Source organism: Coffea arabica, chromosome 3e (genome assembly GCF_036785885.1).
Source record: "Coffea arabica cultivar ET-39 chromosome 3e, Coffea Arabica ET-39 HiFi, whole genome shotgun sequence".
In the NCBI taxonomy this organism is placed as follows: Eukaryota; Viridiplantae; Streptophyta; class Magnoliopsida; order Gentianales; family Rubiaceae; genus Coffea; species Coffea arabica.
Genome location: NC_092315.1, coordinates 38,007,287 through 38,027,410, shown reverse-complemented (window position 1 = coordinate 38,027,410; position 20,124 = coordinate 38,007,287). Strand labels below are relative to the sequence as shown.

Below are 20,124 nucleotides of genomic sequence, written 5' to 3'. Positions count from 1 at the left end.
GAAAAATTTACTATACCCCCAATAATAAGCCGTTGGTTATCAATCTTCCATGTTCGGTTCTAACAGTTTTGGTTGTGAGCTATTTATAATTTCCCAGCTAAGTTGAGGTGCCATAAGATCTTGTAGCAGTCATTGGGATGGAATTGCCACAAGTCTTGAAAGGTCCTTTAGTCATTTTCTCAGGGCAAGGGATTGATGTCAGGTGCGGAGGCCCCGTCCTGGGCCTAGACACGTGGCAGCCCAGGCATGGCCGAGCTGGGCCTCAGCTCCATGCCCCTGGCAGCTGTCCTGGGCCGCGCTGCTAGGGCTCCTGAAGGAGGCAGGGGTCCATCCCGAAGAGGTCGGGGAGAATCCTCCTAAGTGCGGGATATGGACTATTCTGGGCAGGTCCCGAAACGTACCGAGGTCGGACTCCCTTAGCAGGTATGAAAGGTAACTCACACCAGGAAAAGAAGGTACGCTCATTATTGGCACATTACGCCCGACTGCTTTACTTCCCGTAAATCTCATCCACCGGAAAACTAACTTGACCGTCGGAGTGCCCTCGGGGACAACCCTCAGGCCCCCCATTGCTAGTTCATTCTTGTTTGTTTTGCAGGCTTGGAACCAGCTCTTCCATCAGCGCACCGAGCCAGTCAGGTCAGCTCGGTCCGGGGAAGCTCAACGCTTCTTCAGTTGGCGCCGTCTGTGGGAACCGCAGAGTAATCAAGATTGTGTTGATGGCAAGGACGCGATCCAAGCGAACGATAGAGAGCACCGGCCCTGGAGGCGGTGAGGGCTCCCGGCGGATGGAGACCGGGGCAGATCCGGGCGCTAGGGGCTCAGCCCTGTCGGGGGAACGAAGGCAGCAGATTTTCCAGTTCGTGACGGAGAACCTTCCTATGCTGAAAGACATCATCCGGCAGGCGAAGGAGGGGGGCGAAGCCGGTGGCGCACATACCTCCAAGGCAAAGTGTAGACACCAAATTTTGAATAATTTTATGTGGCATCTATTTCATGATTTTCATTTTAGATTGCTTGCATTCGTTGTTTACTTTTAGTTTTAATTTTTAGTTTTAGCTTTTAAGTTTAAAATTAGCGTAGAGTTTTTAGAGAAAAGAAAAAGAAAACATCAAAAATATGTTTTAGTCATTTTGTTTCTATCCAATGCTTTCTTGAAAGAAAAATGCAAATGAAAAATCATAAAAAAAGGAGAAAAGAGAAAATTAAAGAAAAAAGAGGGAAAAGAAGAAAAATTCAAAAAATAGGCTTCAGTTGGATTGGAAAAATGGAAAAAGGAAAAAGGAAAATTTGTTCACAAAAATATGTTTATTTCTTTAAATTCAATCTTTGGGCACTTTAGTTATTTTTATTAAGTTATTTTTGAGATAAGAAAATGAACGAAAATGAAAAAGAAAATGTGAAAAGATGGAAAAATGGCCATTTTTGTTGTTTTTCGGTTTAGTTCTTAAATTATTATTATTACTATTATTATTATCTGGTTTTTGTCAATTTGTTATTATTATTATTATTTATATTTTATCATTTCTGCATTTATTAAGTTGAAAAAAAAAAAAAAAAAAAGGATAAGATGAACACGCGACTTGCAAGCTGCGTTTTTGCAGCTTGCAAAGAGGGGCTCTTGGCAGCCCCTTAGCTGTAAATATGAAGAAAAAGGCTGGGGTTTTAGGGTTGTGAGGTTTCCATATAAATAGAAAGAGAGCCAGCAGCCGCAGGGGAGAGGTTCTCGGATGAGGTGAAAAAAAAAACAGCGGAGAGAAAATGAGAGCTTTGGTTGGCGGCGGTAGAAAGAAGAAGGCTGCGGAGGCTTATTGGAGTGAAGGACTGAAAAGAACTAGAAAGCTACTAGGGTTTCTGGGGAGCGATAGAGAGCGGGGGACGGCAAAAAGAAAGAAAAACTGAGAGGAGAGAATGGCTAAAAAACTGGAGAGAGCAGGGAAAGTTTGGGGGGCTAGCAGCGATCCCACCGAAGATGGGTCTGGCGAACAGCAGCGAAGGTTATCTTCATCCCTGATGAGGAGTGCCAGAAGCCCGACCTCCTCGTCACCTCCAGTGACTACCTCCGGGTCGCCGACGATGGAACCCGCGTCGACATGAAGGGCCTCCTCAACAACTACCGCAACAGCAAGTTCTCCGGCCCCCTCACCTCCTTTGACTGGAACGAGGCAGAACCCAAGCGCATCGGCGCCTCCAGCATCGACACCACCTGCACCATCTGAGACATCGACCGCGAGACCGTCGACACCCAGCTCATCGCCCGCGACAAGGAGCACTCCACCCTTATCTACGAGAGCTCCGAGCCCAATACGCCGCTTGTCCGCCTTGGTTGGAACGAACAGGACCCCCGGTACATGGCCACTATCGTTATGGACAGCGCCAAGGTAGTCGTCCTGGACATCCGCTTCCCACGCTTCCAGTCGTGGAGCTGCAGCGGCGTCAGGCCAGTACCAACACCATCGCCTGGACTCCCCACAGCTCGTGCCACATCTGCACTGCTGGAGATGACTCCCAGGCCCTCATTTGGGATCTCTCTTCCATGGGCTAGCCCACTGAGGGTGGATTGGACCCCATTCTCGTTTACACTGCCGGTGCCGAAATTGAGCAGCCACGGTGGTCCTCTTCCCAGCCTGATTGGGTTGCCATCGCCTTCTCGAATAAGCTTCAGATGCTGAAGGTATGACTCGTGTTTCATTGTCTGGATCCCAGGTAATCGCTACCGTAGCTGCAATAATCGTTTTCTTATCCCTTGTTTGGATTGCATGCATTTTTTAGAACTGAGTATGATATTTTTCTGAGTTGCTTGTTCACTTGGATCATGGTTGCTTAATCTAAAGTTGTTAGTTGCTTAATCCTAGTTGAAGTTGTGTATTTGAACTAGAAAATCTGGGTCAGTTTGCAAGCAAAGTGCAGCAATTTCATTCTTGTTTGATTGAAGCTTAATAGAAAATAGCTGCAGAAAATGATATCTGAAAAATGCAGAAATGTTTTCGATGTTCGCGGCTGGTCTTTCTTTTGTTCGTTCATATGTTCCAGTAGTAGTTTTCCTTGCGTTTCTGTGAATCTTGGGGTTTGCTTAAGAGCATGTTTGAGGGGTTTTTGGTTTGGGCAGCATTACGCCAGATTTTAGTTGCTGTTTTTCTTTTACAAGGCATGCGTGTGATTAGCAACTTAGAAAATAACAGCCATCAACCCGGATTTTCCTGATTTGATCTAGCAATGATAGTGTATTATTTGGCTTGGTTGATGATTTGGGGGATTGTCATATGATCATTTGATTCAAAAGTTGTTATCGGTTGGTAATGTTTGGGTTGGTAATGAAGCAACAGGCTGCGGTTGAAGGTAAACCAGAAGATGAGAAACAAAGGCTTCGTGCATGCATGAAATAATTCTTTAAAATTGCCTCTTAACCCCCTCAAGTTTCACCTTATGCTACTATGACCCACAAAATTGAGAAAAACTAATCAATTGGGTCCCTGTGATTTTTGCAGCAATGCATTATGACCCAACCAATTGAATAATGGCAGCTTTAATTTTTGCAATTGCGTTGCTTGCTTTACTTCAATTAACTACCATGCTTTGTCATTTGCATTTAAGCCATAACTTTAGAGGCTTTACGATCAAGTGAGCTTTGTTTTTGTACATTTTCTTTAATTTTCCCAAATAAATTGGTACCTTGACCATTTCTTTTATTTTGGAGGATAAATTAGTAACTTCACCTCATTAGGGCGTCAATTCAAGGGAGGTACACTCTATCCCTCATTTGCACTTCATTTTTTTCCTACGTGCTCCTACGTGTTATGTGAATATGCATGTCTACTTCGCTTTACTTGCTTCCCTTTAATTCCTTGCGTTTATCTCATTTACTTTACTTTTATTTAAGTTATTCATTATGGGGTATGTGTACACCTCTTGGCTTGTAATAGATAGGGCTTGGCGAGCTTTCTTGTCCATTTTCCCTTTCCCCCTTTGTCTAAGGTATTCATTATGGGGTATGTGTACACCTCTTGGCTTGTAATAGATAGGGCTTGGAGGAGCATTCGATGAAAACCTATCGAAGACGTGTGCCTAGCTAGCAAATGTAATAGTTAGGGCTTTAATTGCCTTATGTGTCTTGCCTGCTTAGTTGTTACATGTTAATTTGCTTTGTTAGGGCCTTGCATCTAGTCGAGCATGCTAAATGTTATGTGCTACGTGTTTACGAGTGTTTTGGCATGTCTACTTGCTTTCATAACCATGAATGAATGTGATGGATGAATGTACGTCACCACACTAGTCCAATGCTAGTTGTGGCAAGGGCTAGTCCAACGCTAGACCCAATAGGATTTTTCCTTTGTTTTTCATTAATGCATTATTTGCCTGTTCACTACATATCATGCATTTTTCCTTAGTTTTATCATCTGGCATGCTCCTTGATTCCCCTTTCCCCTCACTTTAGGTCTTGCATCTCATGCTAGTTAGGGTACATTTGCCTGAAGAGTCCCCTTAAATATGGGATATAGACGAGTGTGGCTTTTCTAAGCCTTAGCACGCTTATATTCCCTCTACAAAAGGGAAAATTGAGTCACAATTTAGGTCTCCCCGTACCCGTCCTGCTTGCATTCCCTAGGCTCATGCATTCTCAATCCACTCTATCATCACACTTTCACTTTTGTCTCATTTGCACACATGCACCTTTTTATCACTTTCATTTGCACACGAACACTTTTTTATCTTCACTTGCACACGAACACTTTTATCTTCACTTGCACACGAACACTTTTTTCTTCACTCGCACACGAGTACTTTCATCTTCATTTGCACACCGACACTTTCGCACTTTTCTTTAAATTGCATACATGCATTTTTGCCCACTTGCACTTGGAGTATATCAAAGACATTTGCACACCTCCACTTATATCGTATTTTTATCAATCTTCCCACTTCACAAACTCACATTTTTACATAGCATACATTCCACTCATTTTTACGTCATTTAGGATTACATGTGACCTCTCCAAAGGATCATTATTGGGCTTCACAATTAATGTGATTGGCACCACTCAACCTTTGAAGAGAAATTTCTCCCATGTCCCCCTAGGTCTAGGCTTTTGCATTCATATAGACATATCCAACACGCGATACATACCTTGGGTAGAAAAATTAGGAAAAATTGGTTTAAGTCACGCAACTAGCCTTGGCTAGGTCGAAGGGGTGCCTTGGATTTTTATCCTTGCCTTCCCCTTCGTCAAATGTGACCCCCGATCCCTCTTTTGGTTACGTAGACCCAAAAAGTTCTTTAAAAGGGTTTATTTACTTTTTTCATTCAAAAACAAAAAATCATTTTTGGGTGACTTGGTACACCCTAACTCGATACCAAGTGGCGACTCCATTTTCATTAAAAAAAACCCTTTTTGAACTTCACTTGGCCAAATCGTCGCATTCTTAAGTCCCATGGCCTTTTTACTTTTCATTTCGCACACGTTCACATGTATATCACACTCACACCACACACATTTCACATTCATTCAAAAAGTGGGGCGCGACAGTTGGCGACTCCACTGGGGACTTCCTAAGTGGGTCCAAGCATTTGACTTAGCCATTCGTTTCCTGTTTCTACCCTTTTTATGCATAGCATTTGGATATTAGGGTTGCATTTTCCATTTTTAGGGCCTTTTTGCCTCGCGCGCGTATCCAACTATTCCCTCATTCACGTACGTGTGATTGGTTGATTGGATGTATGTTTACTTGTTTATCTCGCGCTTGCATTGCATTTGGGTGGGGGACATACCCTAGAGCCTCGCGTTGGTTCTTGATCCCTCCCCTCCAAACGAGCACTAGCATACGTGTATACGCTTTAAATTTGTTCACCCTCCATTTATTTTCTTTTAGTGGCTTGTCACGCCACTCCACCCTATTAGGATTTTAGGCGACTCACTTGGACTTGTGATCGCGACACGATGTGTGCGTAGCATGATCCGAGGAGTCACTCGATCTTCCATTTTAAGCTTTGGGTTCATAGCTTTTAGCTTTTGATGGAAGATTGAGGATTTTTGATAGATTCACTCAAACACGTAGCCGCGACACGATGTGTGCGTAGCGGTGTTTGGGGAATCGCTCGAGCCACCGACAAAGAACCTTGGGATTGATGACCCTTGGTTTCTAAATCTGAAGGCTCGGGGACCTGAGCTTGTCGAGTCTAGATGCATTAGCGAACCCCAACCTCATGCATCCATATTAGAATTGCCTAAGGTAGAGTCTGCCTTACCCTATTAGGGACACGATTCACGAGGGGAGGGATCCAACCCCTCTTTCCCTTTTATTGCTTTATTTCTTTGTATTGATTTCGTTGCTACAATGTGTTATGTGTATTTATCTGGCTGAACTAACTTTTCTTGGTTTTGTGTCCCCATTGCATTCACAAACTCTAGCAAATAAGAGGTCTGGTACGACCTCCTTTTAGAACCTACCCTTATAGATAGGCTATTGCACGTTTAAATATTTTGGTATATTGCATTCATAGATGAGTAATTGCATATCATTCTAGGCCTACCTTGGCATATAAAAGGTCCTTTTAGATCATGATTTCATTTCAAATTGCATGTTTTACTGCTTTAATAAAATAGCATCATGCATAAACCCTAGAAAAGGAATGCCATTTAGGCGATCCCGTGCTAGGAATAAACCGCCCTGTGTCTCGGATACATAATCCAATGAGACTTGCACGTTTATATTTCTTGTACCATCCAAAGGGGTAGTGCACAAGGTAAGGTGGGATCCGATCAGTTTCATAGAGCAATCTTTGGAATATGAGCGTTTAATAATCACTTTTTGGCCATTTTATCAAATTGGTAAAAATCCCTTGCACAAAGGACATTAATCTGAAGAAATTCACAAATCATTCCTCACTATTGAGACGATGAATAAATTGAGGCCAAAATTTGATTTTTAGAAGCTCATAGACTAATGCATCCCAATAATTTTGAAATCACCAATGGCCGGACAATTCAACCAATTCATTTTGCCAAATTCATTCAATAAATTGTCAATTCATTTGACCAATTTACCCTTTTTAGGGTCACTTGGTCGATTTTGAATAAATCATTCATTTGGCCAATTTACCCATTTTTAGGGCAACCGAGCCGATTTTGAATAAATCAAGTTTCGTTCAATCTATTTGATCAATTTACCCTTTTTAGGGTGATCTGATTAATTTTGGATAAATTAAATTTCATTCAATTCATTTGACCTGTTTCCCTTTCTAGGGTAATCCGGTCGATTTTTAATAAATTGTCAATTTCATTTGACCAATTAGGATGTCAATGTCGAATTTCAAAATGGAAAACCTAGTCGATTTTGAGAAAAGCATCCATTGCATCCAGCCATTTGATCAGTTGGAGTTTTGACCCGTGCTTCACTGAGAAAAGTTCCAATCTCTTCGATAGGAAGTTCGTCAAGGTCAAACCCGTGCGTTTTTGCAAATTCTTGTATCGATCAAAAGTGATCAATCCATTCGGATGTTGACCTCATTTTGACAAAGTGTCTCTCGTCACTCCAATTGACCAAATTTTTCAAAATTATTTTTCACTCAATGAGTTGATCAGATCCGTCAGGTATGGTATAGTGCCTACCCTAGAGGATTGCATTTTCATGCTAGGCCTACCCTTGGCATAAAAGGGTTCCCCCATAGGACATGCATACCGATTTTATATTCTTGTTTACTAACTCGGGGTATTTTTCTTTTGTTTCCCCCTCCCCTGCATTCATAAAAAAGGTTTCAATAAGATGAAAATATTTCCCTATATTGGATAACAATTTTTTTTTTTGATCCGATAAAGTTTGGAAAGTATTATTTGATTCTTGGGCAGATCCAATAATGGAAACCTGAAAGATCCATCTGAAAGCTCTAGGCTAAGAGCTTCTAAGAGATTTCATAATTGCTTTCAAGGAAGATTCTGTATATTTGACTTGTTAATATATTTTTGTGTCAAAAGAGAATGAGACAAAAAGGATATATATGTGGAGCTCTTTAGAAGTTTTCTATCCTCATTTGTATCGTAATTGAATGAGAAATTTTGTTTCAAACTTTTTCAGCAATAAAATTTTTGGACAATCATTGTTTTGTGTATATTTATGTACATTTCATTCTTTATTCTTATTCATTGGAGATTTCATGATGAATTTTAAGAAATAAGACTAAATTGAGATTTTTTCAACCTCCGACCTGAAAATTCATAATAAGAGTGTTCAGAATTAAAAGAGGTCACTCAAAAGGCCCTATGAGATTCCTTTTCTCCTTCATTTGACCCCAAAATAAAATCAGTCACATTGATTGATAAATTGTAAATTGGGGCAACTTTTGCTTGAAAATGTCCGCGGTAACTAATCCGATTCAATCACATCTAAGTGAAAGCAAAATGTGCATTATTCTTATTTGTTTGAAAATTTGGAATGATACTTCAAGCATTCGTTTCACTACCTATACAGATTTTTATCATTTGCTCTCCCATTTGAGCCTATAGAAGAATAATTTCCTTCCAAATAAACGCCTTAATGATCTCTACCCTACATTGGAAAACTTTCAAAAGGGAATGGATTGTCAATGAGCATTTCGTTACTCTGGTTGTCATGAAGTGTAAGAATGATACTTTGGCCATCATTTCTTCAATCTAAACACCATTTATCCCTTGCGTCCTCATTTGAGCTAAAATTGGTGGTTCTTTTCGAATGCACTTATGATCGTACCTCGCATTGGGGAAGGAGATTGGGAAATTTTAAAAAGGAAAAGAAAAGGGGAAAAGCAAAAATGCTCGAATAAGGAGGGAACCGCAAATTGGGGAAATTTGACTCCACTTGGGTTCCGAATTTTGGAAAAAAGAGAAAAGGAAGAGATTTGTCCGCGTGGATCACCTATGTTTCACAAATATGGATGAACAAGGGTCTTCCCCAATCAGTTAATTCAGATACATGCCAAAAATTTCCCATTAATGAAAATTTCCTTTCAGAGTTATTGTAAGGAACGGAATACAAGTCAGGCCATCTTCTTTTCCAATCAAACATTCTATCCCTAGTTATCCCTTTTGAGCCTTCAGAATAAAATACTTCATTTGGCACCCCCTGAGAATCGCAAACCCCACACTGGGGCAAGTTGGGTTGAAAAAGAAAATTTCAAGAAGCGAAAAAGTGAAAACCCACAAAATCAAAAGGCAAAAGAAGAAAAGAGAACCTCAGTTCAAAAGTAAACTGGGGCAAATTTTGTGAAATTTCAAAGAATGGCAAAAAGGCCGAAAAGTCAAAAGGAAAAAGAAAAATGAAAGTGAAAAGCCTCAATTGAGCAAAAACTGAGGCAGATTTTGATTTAACCCTGAAATAGGGTTGGCGCAACAATGCGATCTCGGATTTTTCAAACCACTTTGAAATCCGTTTTCAAGCCTTAACTTTTCTAAGCACCCCACCTGACCCCATTACAAAAGCTGAAAGCCCTGACTTCTGTTCTTAGCAATGGCCCTGTTAAGAAAATTTCTGATGTCGAAAATTTTAGCTGTATTTCTGAATTGATTTGGCGTGAGGTTGACACTGCTCTTCATATGAAACCCCGAGAAGGTATTTCTGAAAAGAGGGAAAAAGAAAAGAAAAACGAGCGAAATGAATGCAAAAGAAAGATGCAAAAAGATTTGATGTTGAAAGACCCTGTTGGGTGATGATAAAAAGTCAAACAAAGTCCAAGAATCTGGAGTCCAGATGAAGGCAATGTTGAAAAATGCGATCTGTGGTGTAATGTCCTTGAAAGTTTTATTCTTTAGCTATCGTTTTCAAGCCACATTACAAGCTCATAAAGTCCATCGTTGACTTATTCCTTCATGACAATCCAAAGTGACGACTATGCTCGTAAGAAATCCATCAATCATTTGTGATCATAAGGGAACAACCAGTTTTTTCATGTTTTAGCTATCGTTTCCATCCGTGTTATTGCAAGCCTATAAAGCTCGTATGTGGACTACGTTTTCTTAAGAAATAAGGATGATAAACTCTTTGCTTTCACCAAGATGTGGTATAGAAGGGGTTACATACCATCTGAGCACATGAATAAGACAAATCTTGACCTCCCATTTCCGAATCAGAAATAACGCCATTACCCAAAGCTTCGATGCTAAGGTAAGGAAGAAATCCTTTGTAATTTGGCATTATTTTGAGAAATTCATCATGAAATTTTCTTTCTTATAGTGTTCGCATAAATGGAAAGTCATCCAAACCAATTGTTTGCAATCAAATGGGCCCATACTGGGGCAAAATTTTTATTCGCAAGATTTCACAAAATACGCCCACACTGGGGCAAATTTTTTATAGTCCATTTGAGGATTTCGTCAAAGACTCAAGCAAGACTTTCAAATCAATCACGCTGCCTTTTTCTTCAAAATTTGAGTGCATGTAAGCCCCCTGTGCAGGTATTCACAGTTGAAGTCGACGAAAAGCATCTGGCGATGTGGAAGGCCGATGCCGAAGAAAGGAAAGAAAGAAGGGAAAAGGGCCCTACACTGGGGCAAATTATTTTTGAAAAAAATTCTCTCGAAAAATCAGAAAATTCAAAAGTCAAAAATCAAAAATCAAAATTCAAATTTTTGTTACTTGGAAAATCAAATTTCTTGATCTTGACAAATCAAATCCAATTTCTTGACCAATTGGATGGCAGGATTGGGTCTTATCCCACTGACCATTCACAATGTCACGTTGGGCCTGCATTTCGTGCCGCCAACATCACATCACCACGTTGGGCCTGGATTTCGTGCCGCCAACATTTCAAACATCAAGTTGGGCCTGGATTTAGTGCCGCCAGCTTCACTTTATCACGTTGGGCCTGGACTTGGTGCCGCCAACATCACTTTATCACGTTGGGCCTGGACTTGGTGCCGCCACCTTCGCAAATGTCACGTTGGGCCTGGATTTTGTGCCGCCAACTCCACAAAAGTCACGTTGGGCTTGGTTTTCATTCAACCACCGTTAGCATCGAGTCTATCTCACTAACGTGTGCGTTTCATTAACCACCGTTAGCATTGAGTCTATCTCACTAACGTGTGCGTTTCTATTTCACCACCGTTAGCATCGAGTCTATCTCACTAACGTGCGTGTTTTCATTTTACCGCCGTTAGCATCGAGTCTATCTCACTAACGTGCGTGTTTTCATTTTACCGCCGTTAGCATCGAGTCTATCTCACTAATGTGCGTGTTTACTTCAACCGCCGTTAGCATCGAGTCTATCTCACTAACGTGCGTGTTTTCATTTCAACCGCCGTTAGCATCGAGTCTATCTCACTAATGTGCGTGTTTACTTCAACCGCCGTTAGCATCGAGTCTATCTCACTAACGTGCGTGTTTTCATTTTACCGCCGTTAGCATCGAGTCTATCTCACTAATGTGCGTGTTTTACTTCAACCGCAGTTAGCATTGAGTTTATCTCACTAACGTGCGTGTTCTCATTTCTACCGCCATTAGCATCGAGTCTATCTGACTAATGCGCGTGTTTTCATTCTACTGCCGTTAGCATCGAGTCTATCTCACTAATGTGCGTGTTTTACTTCAACCGCCGTTAGCATCGAGTCTATCTCACTAATGTGCGTGTTTTCATCCTACTGCCGTTAGCATCGAGTCTATCTCACTAACGTGCGTGTTTTATTTCTACTGCCGTTAGCATCGAGTCTATCTCACTAACGTGCGCGTTTTCATCCTACCGTCGTTAGCATCGAGCCTATCTCACTAATGTGCGTGTTTTCATCCCACCAACACTCCATCTCACTTCAATTCATCTAGTTTAAATTTCTGTTCGGGTCTATCCCGTGGGTCTATCCCAATTTTACATTTCTGTTCGGGTCTATCCCGTGGGTCTATCCCAATTTTACATTTCTGTTCGGGTCTATCCCGTTTTTACATTCATGTTCGGGTCAGTCCCGTTTTTTTAGAATTCTTGTTCATTGGGATCCTTTTGCAGCCAAATAACACAGGTAAGTATTTGGTGTCTACTTCTTTGTCTCAAGTTTTTTCAAACTCAGACAAAGAGGGGCAAATTGTAGACACCAAATTTTGAATAATTTTATGTGGCATCTATTTCATGATTTTCATTTTAGATTGCTTGCATTCGTTGTTTACTTTTAGTTTTAATTTTTAGTTTTAGCTTTTAAGTTTAAAATTAGCGTAGAGTTTTTAGAGAAAAGAAAAAGAAAACATCAAAAATATGTTTTAGTCATTTTGTTTCTATCCAATGCTTTCTTGAAAGAAAAATGCAAATGAAAAATCATAAAAAAAGGAGAAAAGAGAAAATTAAAGAAAAAAGAGGGAAAAGAAGAAAAATTCAAAAAATAGGCTTCAGTTGGATTGGAAAAATGGAAAAAGGAAAAAGGAAAATTTGTTCACAAAAATATGTTTATTTCTTTAAATTCAATCTTTGGGCACTTTAGTTATTTTTATTAAGTTATTTTTGAGATAAGAAAATGAACGAAAATGAAAAAGAAAATGTGAAAAGATGGAAAAATGGCCATTTTTGTTGTTTTTCGGTTTAGTTCTTAAATTATTATTATTACTATTATTATTATCTGGTTTTTGTCAATTTGTTATTATTATTATTATTTATATTTTATCATTTCTGCATTTATTAAGTTGAAAAAAAAAAAAAAAAAAGGATAAGATGAACACGCGACTTGCAAGCTGCGTTTTTGCAGCTTGCAAAGAGGGGCTCTTGGCAGCCCCTTAGCTGTAAATATGAAGAAAAAGGCTGGGGTTTTAGGGTTGTGAGGTTTCCATATAAATAGAAAGAGAGCCAGCAGCCGCAGGGGAGAGGTTCTCGGATGAGGTGAAAAAAAAAACAGCGGAGAGAAAATGAGAGCTTTGGTTGGCGGCGGTAGAAAGAAGAAGGCTGCGGAGGCTTATTGGAGTGAAGGACTGAAAAGAACTAGAAAGCTACTAGGGTTTCTGGGGAGCGATAGAGAGCGGGGGACGGCAAAAAGAAAGAAAAACTGAGAGGAGAGAATGGCTAAAAAACTGGAGAGAGCAGGGAAAGTTTGGGGGGCTAGCAGCGATCCCACCGAAGATGGGTCTGGCGAACAGCAGCGAAGGTTATCTTCATCCCTGATGAGGAGTGCCAGAAGCCCGACCTCCTCGTCACCTCCAGTGACTACCTCCGGGTCGCCGACGATGGAACCCGCGTCGACATGAAGGGCCTCCTCAACAACTACCGCAACAGCAAGTTCTCCGGCCCCCTCACCTCCTTTGACTGGAACGAGGCAGAACCCAAGCGCATCGGCGCCTCCAGCATCGACACCACCTGCACCATCTGAGACATCGACCGCGAGACCGTCGACACCCAGCTCATCGCCCGCGACAAGGAGCACTCCACCCTTATCTACGAGAGCTCCGAGCCCAATACGCCGCTTGTCCGCCTTGGTTGGAACGAACAGGACCCCCGGTACATGGCCACTATCGTTATGGACAGCGCCAAGGTAGTCGTCCTGGACATCCGCTTCCCACGCTTCCAGTCGTGGAGCTGCAGCGGCGTCAGGCCAGTACCAACACCATCGCCTGGACTCCCCACAGCTCGTGCCACATCTGCACTGCTGGAGATGACTCCCAGGCCCTCATTTGGGATCTCTCTTCCATGGGCTAGCCCACTGAGGGTGGATTGGACCCCATTCTCGTTTACACTGCCGGTGCCGAAATTGAGCAGCCACGGTGGTCCTCTTCCCAGCCTGATTGGGTTGCCATCGCCTTCTCGAATAAGCTTCAGATGCTGAAGGTATGACTCGTGTTTCATTGTCTGGATCCCAGGTAATCGCTACCGTAGCTGCAATAATCGTTTTCTTATCCCTTGTTTGGATTGCATGCATTTTTTAGAACTGAGTATGATATTTTTCTGAGTTGCTTGTTCACTTGGATCATGGTTGCTTAATCTAAAGTTGTTAGTTGCTTAATCCTAGTTGAAGTTGTGTATTTGAACTAGAAAATCTGGGTCAGTTTGCAAGCAAAGTGCAGCAATTTCATTCTTGTTTGATTGAAGCTTAATAGAAAATAGCTGCAGAAAATGATATCTGAAAAATGCAGAAATGTTTTCGATGTTCGCGGCTGGTCTTTCTTTTGTTCGTTCATATGTTCCAGTAGTAGTTTTCCTTGCGTTTCTGTGAATCTTGGGGTTTGCTTAAGAGCATGTTTGAGGGGTTTTTGGTTTGGGCAGCATTACGCCAGATTTTAGTTGCTGTTTTTCTTTTACAAGGCATGCGTGTGATTAGCAACTTAGAAAATAACAGCCATCAACCCGGATTTTCCTGATTTGATCTAGCAATGATAGTGTATTATTTGGCTTGGTTGATGATTTGGGGGATTGTCATATGATCATTTGATTCAAAAGTTGTTATCGGTTGGTAATGTTTGGGTTGGTAATGAAGCAACAGGCTGCGGTTGAAGGTAAACCAGAAGATGAGAAACAAAGGCTTCGTGCATGCATGAAATAATTCTTTAAAATTGCCTCTTAACCCCCTCAAGTTTCACCTTATGCTACTATGACCCACAAAATTGAGAAAAACTAATCAATTGGGTCCCTGTGATTTTTGCAGCAATGCATTATGACCCAACCAATTGAATAATGGCAGCTTTAATTTTTGCAATTGCGTTGCTTGCTTTACTTCAATTAACTACCATGCTTTGTCATTTGCATTTAAGCCATAACTTTAGAGGCTTTACGATCAAGTGAGCTTTGTTTTTGTACATTTTCTTTAATTTTCCCAAATAAATTGGTACCTTGACCATTTCTTTTATTTTGGAGGATAAATTAGTAACTTCACCTCATTAGGGCGTCAATTCAAGGGAGGTACACTCTATCCCTCATTTGCACTTCATTTTTTTCCTACGTGCTCCTACGTGTTATGTGAATATGCATGTCTACTTCGCTTTACTTGCTTCCCTTTAATTCCTTGCGTTTATCTCATTTACTTTACTTTTATTTAAGTTATTCATTATGGGGTATGTGTACACCTCTTGGCTTGTAATAGATAGGGCTTGGCGAGCTTTCTTGTCCATTTTCCCTTTCCCCCTTTGTCTAAGGTATTCATTATGGGGTATGTGTACACCTCTTGGCTTGTAATAGATAGGGCTTGGAGGAGCATTCGATGAAAACCTATCGAAGACGTGTGCCTAGCTAGCAAATGTAATAGTTAGGGCTTTAATTGCCTTATGTGTCTTGCCTGCTTAGTTGTTACATGTTAATTTGCTTTGTTAGGGCCTTGCATCTAGTCGAGCATGCTAAATGTTATGTGCTACGTGTTTACGAGTGTTTTGGCATGTCTACTTGCTTTCATAACCATGAATGAATGTGATGGATGAATGTACGTCACCACACTAGTCCAATGCTAGTTGTGGCAAGGGCTAGTCCAACGCTAGACCCAATAGGATTTTTCCTTTGTTTTTCATTAATGCATTATTTGCCTGTTCACTACATATCATGCATTTTTCCTTAGTTTTATCATCTGGCATGCTCCTTGATTCCCCTTTCCCCTCACTTTAGGTCTTGCATCTCATGCTAGTTAGGGTACATTTGCCTGAAGAGTCCCCTTAAATATGGGATATAGACGAGTGTGGCTTTTCTAAGCCTTAGCACGCTTATATTCCCTCTACAAAAGGGAAAATTGAGTCACAATTTAGGTCTCCCCGTACCCGTCCTGCTTGCATTCCCTAGGCTCATGCATTCTCAATCCACTCTATCATCACACTTTCACTTTTGTCTCATTTGCACACATGCACCTTTTTATCACTTTCATTTGCACACGAACACTTTTTTATCTTCACTTGCACACGAACACTTTTATCTTCACTTGCACACGAACACTTTTTTCTTCACTCGCACATGAGTACTTTCATCTTCATTTGCACACCGACACTTTCGCACTTTTCTTTAAATTGCATTCATGCATTTTTGCCCACTTGCACTTGGAGTATATCAAAGACATTTGCACACCTCCACTTATATCGTATTTTTATCAATCTTCCCACTTCACAAACTCACATTTTTACATAGCATACATTCCACTCATTTTTACGTCATTTAGGATTACATGTGACCTCTCCAAAGGATCATTATTGGGCTTCACAATTAATGTGATTGGCACCACTCAACCTTTGAAGAGAAATTTCTCCCATGTCCCCCTAGGTCTAGGCTTTTGCATTCATATTGACATATCCAACACGCGATACATACCTTGGGTAGAAAAATTAGGAAAAATTGGTTTAAGTCACGCAACTAGCCTTGGCTAGGTCGAAGGGGTGCCTTGGATTTTTATCCTTGCCTTCCCCTTCGTCAAATGTGACCCCCGATCCCTCTTTTGGTTACGTAGACCCAAAAAGTTCTTTAAAAGGGTTTATTTACTTTTTTCATTCAAAAACAAAAAATCATTTTTGGGTGACTTGGTACACCCTAACTCGATACCAAGTGGCGACTCCATTTTCATTAAAAAAAACCCTTTTTGAACTTCACTTGGCCAAATCGTCGCATTCTTAAGTCCCATGGCCTTTTTACTTTTCATTTCGCACACATTCACATGTATATCACACTCACACCACACACATTTCACATTCATTCAAAAAGTGGGGCGCGACACAAAGGAGAAGGAGAAAGAACCTCTCCCCGACCCCTCGGAGGATGAGTCACGCGATCGGCCCCCTAGAAGGAAACGGCCACGAACACCTCCTCGCCCCCGAGCCTCGGTGGTCGGGGACAGCGAGAGGTACTCCCGCGACCAATCCGCGGGGAGCCGTCCAAGAGACCCCTCCCCACGGAAGCCCACACGGAATGGGTTCGAGCGTTCCCCTGCTCGGTCTGTCAAGAGTCGGCCGCGCGACCTCCCCTGGAAACCTGTCCAGGACGAGCTCGAGCAGATCTTGCGGCCGCAGTTGTACGAGTACAACTACTCCACCTCGCCCTTTCCCCGGGAGATAGAGGATTACCCCCTACCCCGGAGGTTCAAGATACCGAGCATTGAGATGTATGATGCTTCGACCGATCCGGAAGACCACCTTTCGGTCTTCCTGACGCACATGCGTCTGCAAACAGCTGCGGATGAGATCTGCTGCAAGACCTTTCCCATGTTCTTAAAGGGGAAGGCTCGGCTCTGGTTCCAAGGCCTGGCCCCAGGGTCTATCCGAAATTTCCCTGAACTGGCCAGGCAGTTCGTAGCCCAGTTCGTCTCCTCGAAAACTTACTCGAAGAATGCGACCCACCTAATGGCTATCAGGCAGAGGCCTGACGAGTCCCTGAGAAATTTCATGACCCGCTTCAACGCGGAGAGTCTACAAGTCAGGGACAAAGACGAAAAGGTGGTCATGGCCGCCTTCGTGAATGTGCTCAGGGTAGAGGAGCTCTTCTACAAGCTGGCCGAGAAGCCACCTAAGAACCTGGAGGAGCTCCTGACCAGGGCACATGCGGCCGCTAATGGGGAGGAGGCGGGCCGTCTGAAGAAAGAGTCAGATCGGGAGCTCGGAGATCGGAAGGGACGGACAAACCCCCCAGAGGGCAAGGATGTTCCGGCCAAGAAAAACGTCTTTGACCGGCTCTCGAGGGAGAAAGCCCCTGCTCCGCCGCCACTCCCGGAAAAAGGCTACACCCCCCTAACACGGCCAAGAGCCCAGATCTTGGCTGTTATGGAGGCGGAAGGGCTGGGAGATCGGTCGCCCAAGATGGGGACACCTCGGAACAAAAGGGACCAGGACCGGTACTGCGCCTTTCACCGCGACGTGGGACACGACACGGAGGGATGCTGGGCCCTGCGGAGGGAGATTGAAGATCTGATCCAACGCGGTTTCTTGGGACGGTTCGTGCGGCAAGGTCGTTCCGGCCAGGAGCCCGGACGCACCTGCCGCGGGGATCGGGGTGAAGGCCAGCGGCGCCACCGCCCTGAGCGGCGTGACGAGCGTCGGGGTCCTTCCCCCGACCAGGACGCCCAGAACCTGGCTGGAGTGATAAACACCATCGCCGGAGGCCCCACCGGGGGGGACAGTCACACAGCCCGGAAGAACAGGCGACCTCCCCCCGAGAAGGATGACTCCCTGAAGCGACTGCGCATGGACGAGGAGATCACTTTCGGACCTAGGGATGCGGTTCCCCTAGCGTCCGGGAACCATGAGGCCATCGTGATAGACATTGTCACCAACAACTACCGGGTGAAAAAGGTGTACGTCGACCAAGGGAGCGCGGTTGACATCATGTTCTATCGGGTGTTCAAGGAGCTCGGCTTGGAGGACGGGCAGCTGACCCCAGTTCGGACACCACTGATGGGCTTCACCGGACCCCCCATCAACCCGGAGGGAATGATCACCCTGATGGTCACGATAGGGCAGGCCCCCAAATGCCGGACCATCCCTGTCAACTTCGTCGTGGTGAAGCAGCATTCTCCGTACAACGTGTTCCTGGGTCGGCCTGCCTTGAACGCTCTCCGAGCTATCCCCTCAACGCTCCACCTCAGCGTCAAATTCCCCACTCCGGGAGGAATAGCCGAGGTACGCGGTGATCCAGAGGTGGCCCGAGCTTGCTACCTGGCCATGCTTCAAGGACGGGAGAAGGTGGTCGCCCAGACGACCTGCCTGGAACCCTACATTCCAGGGGAGGAAGCTCGGCAGTTGGGTACCCAGGACGAGATAGAGGAGTTCCCCTTGAGGGAGGACCGGCCCGACCAGGTAATCCGCATTGGCAAGCTACTGCCCCCTGAGGAGAAGAAGGATTTGAAGGCCCTATTGAGGGAATACTCCCAGGTCTTCGCCTGGTCGGTTGATGACATGCTCGGGATCCCGACCGACCTTGCAGTCCACCACCTCAACGTGGATCCCCGCTTCAAGCCGGTGAAGCAGAAGAAGAGGAGTTTCGCCCCAGAAAGGAATGAGGTGATCAAGAAGGAGGTCGGGAAACTGCTGGAGTCCTAGATCATCCTAGAGGTCTACTACCCGACCTGGTTAGCCAATCTGGTGCTGGTAAAAAAGGAGGACCAGACCTGGAGGATGTGCGTGGATTTCACGGATCTCAACAAAGATTGCCCAAATGACTGCTTTCCTCTACCGAGAATCGACAGGTTAGTAGATTCTACTGTGGAAATTGATGTTTTGTGCTTTCTGGATGCCTTTAAGGGGTACCACCAGATAGAGATGGCTGAGGAGGACCGGGAGAAGACCTCCTTCATCACAGAAGAAGGAACCTACTGCTACCGGACTATCCCGTTTGACTTGAAGAACGCGGGAGTTACCTACCAGCGCTTGGTCAACAAACTGTTCCAGAATCAGATCGGCAGGAGCATGGAGGTCTACGTGGATGACATGATCGTTAAGAGCCGAACTGATCAGCAACTCGTCTCCGACCTGAGGGAAATCCTGGGCATCCTGCGGGAGAGCCGGATGCGGCTGAATCCGAAAAAATGCACCTTCGGGGTCAGGTCGGGAAGGTTCCTGGGATTCCTGGTGTCTCGAGACGGGATCCGGGCCAACCCGGATAAGCTCCAAGCTATCATGGGCATGGCCCCCCAAGGAACGAGAAGGAGGTCCAGCGGCTCACAGGAAGGATGGCCGCCCTGACCAGGTTCCTCTCGCGCTCCGCGGTCCGGGGGCTGCCCTTTTTCCGCATCCTAAAAGCGCCTAAAGACTTCCAATGGAGGGAGGAGTGCCAGAAAGCCATCGCCGACCTCAAGGCATACTTAGCAGAGTTACCCACTCTGACCGCCCCAGAGCAAGGGGAGACCCTGTTCCTATACCTGTCTGCTTGCAACGAGGCCGTTATCGCGGTCTTGGTGTGGGAGGACAGGGGGGCTCAGAGGCCGATATATTATGTCAGCCGTGCCCTACAAGGGCCGGAGACACGGTACACGCCGGCCGAAAAACTGGTCCTGGCTTTGGTGCACGCTGCCCGAAAACTCCGACCTTATTTCCAGGCCCACAGTATCGTCGTCATGACCGACCAGCCCCTCCGACAGATACTCACGAAGCCCGAAGTCTCGGGCAGGACGACCAAATGGGCCGTCGAGCTGGCCGAGCATGACGTCGGCTATCAGTCTCGCATAGCCATCAAGGCCCAAGCCTTGGCAGACTTCCTTGCTAAGGGGGCCAGCTTGACCCTATCCGAGCTAAACCCTCTGCGCG

General features: G+C 44.2%; 1 protein-coding gene and 2 pseudogenes across 1 annotated transcript; all 3 read left to right on the top strand.

Moving 5' to 3' along the window:
- The first annotated feature begins 246 nt into the window (after positions 1-246).
- LOC113737592 (WD repeat-containing protein LWD1-like) lies at positions 247-4,028 on the top strand (annotated as a pseudogene).
- Positions 4,029-12,843: 8,815 nt separating this feature from the next.
- On the top strand, positions 12,844-15,110 carry LOC113737591 (WD repeat-containing protein LWD1-like; annotated as a pseudogene).
- A 1,879-nt stretch (positions 15,111-16,989) lies between these two features.
- Positions 16,990-18,921, top strand: LOC113737590 (uncharacterized). Its single transcript, XM_027264797.2, has one exon. It carries the CDS (start codon positions 16,990-16,992, stop codon positions 18,919-18,921), a length of 1,932 nt encoding a protein of 643 aa, XP_027120598.2.
- Positions 18,922-20,124: the final 1,203 nt, after the last annotated feature.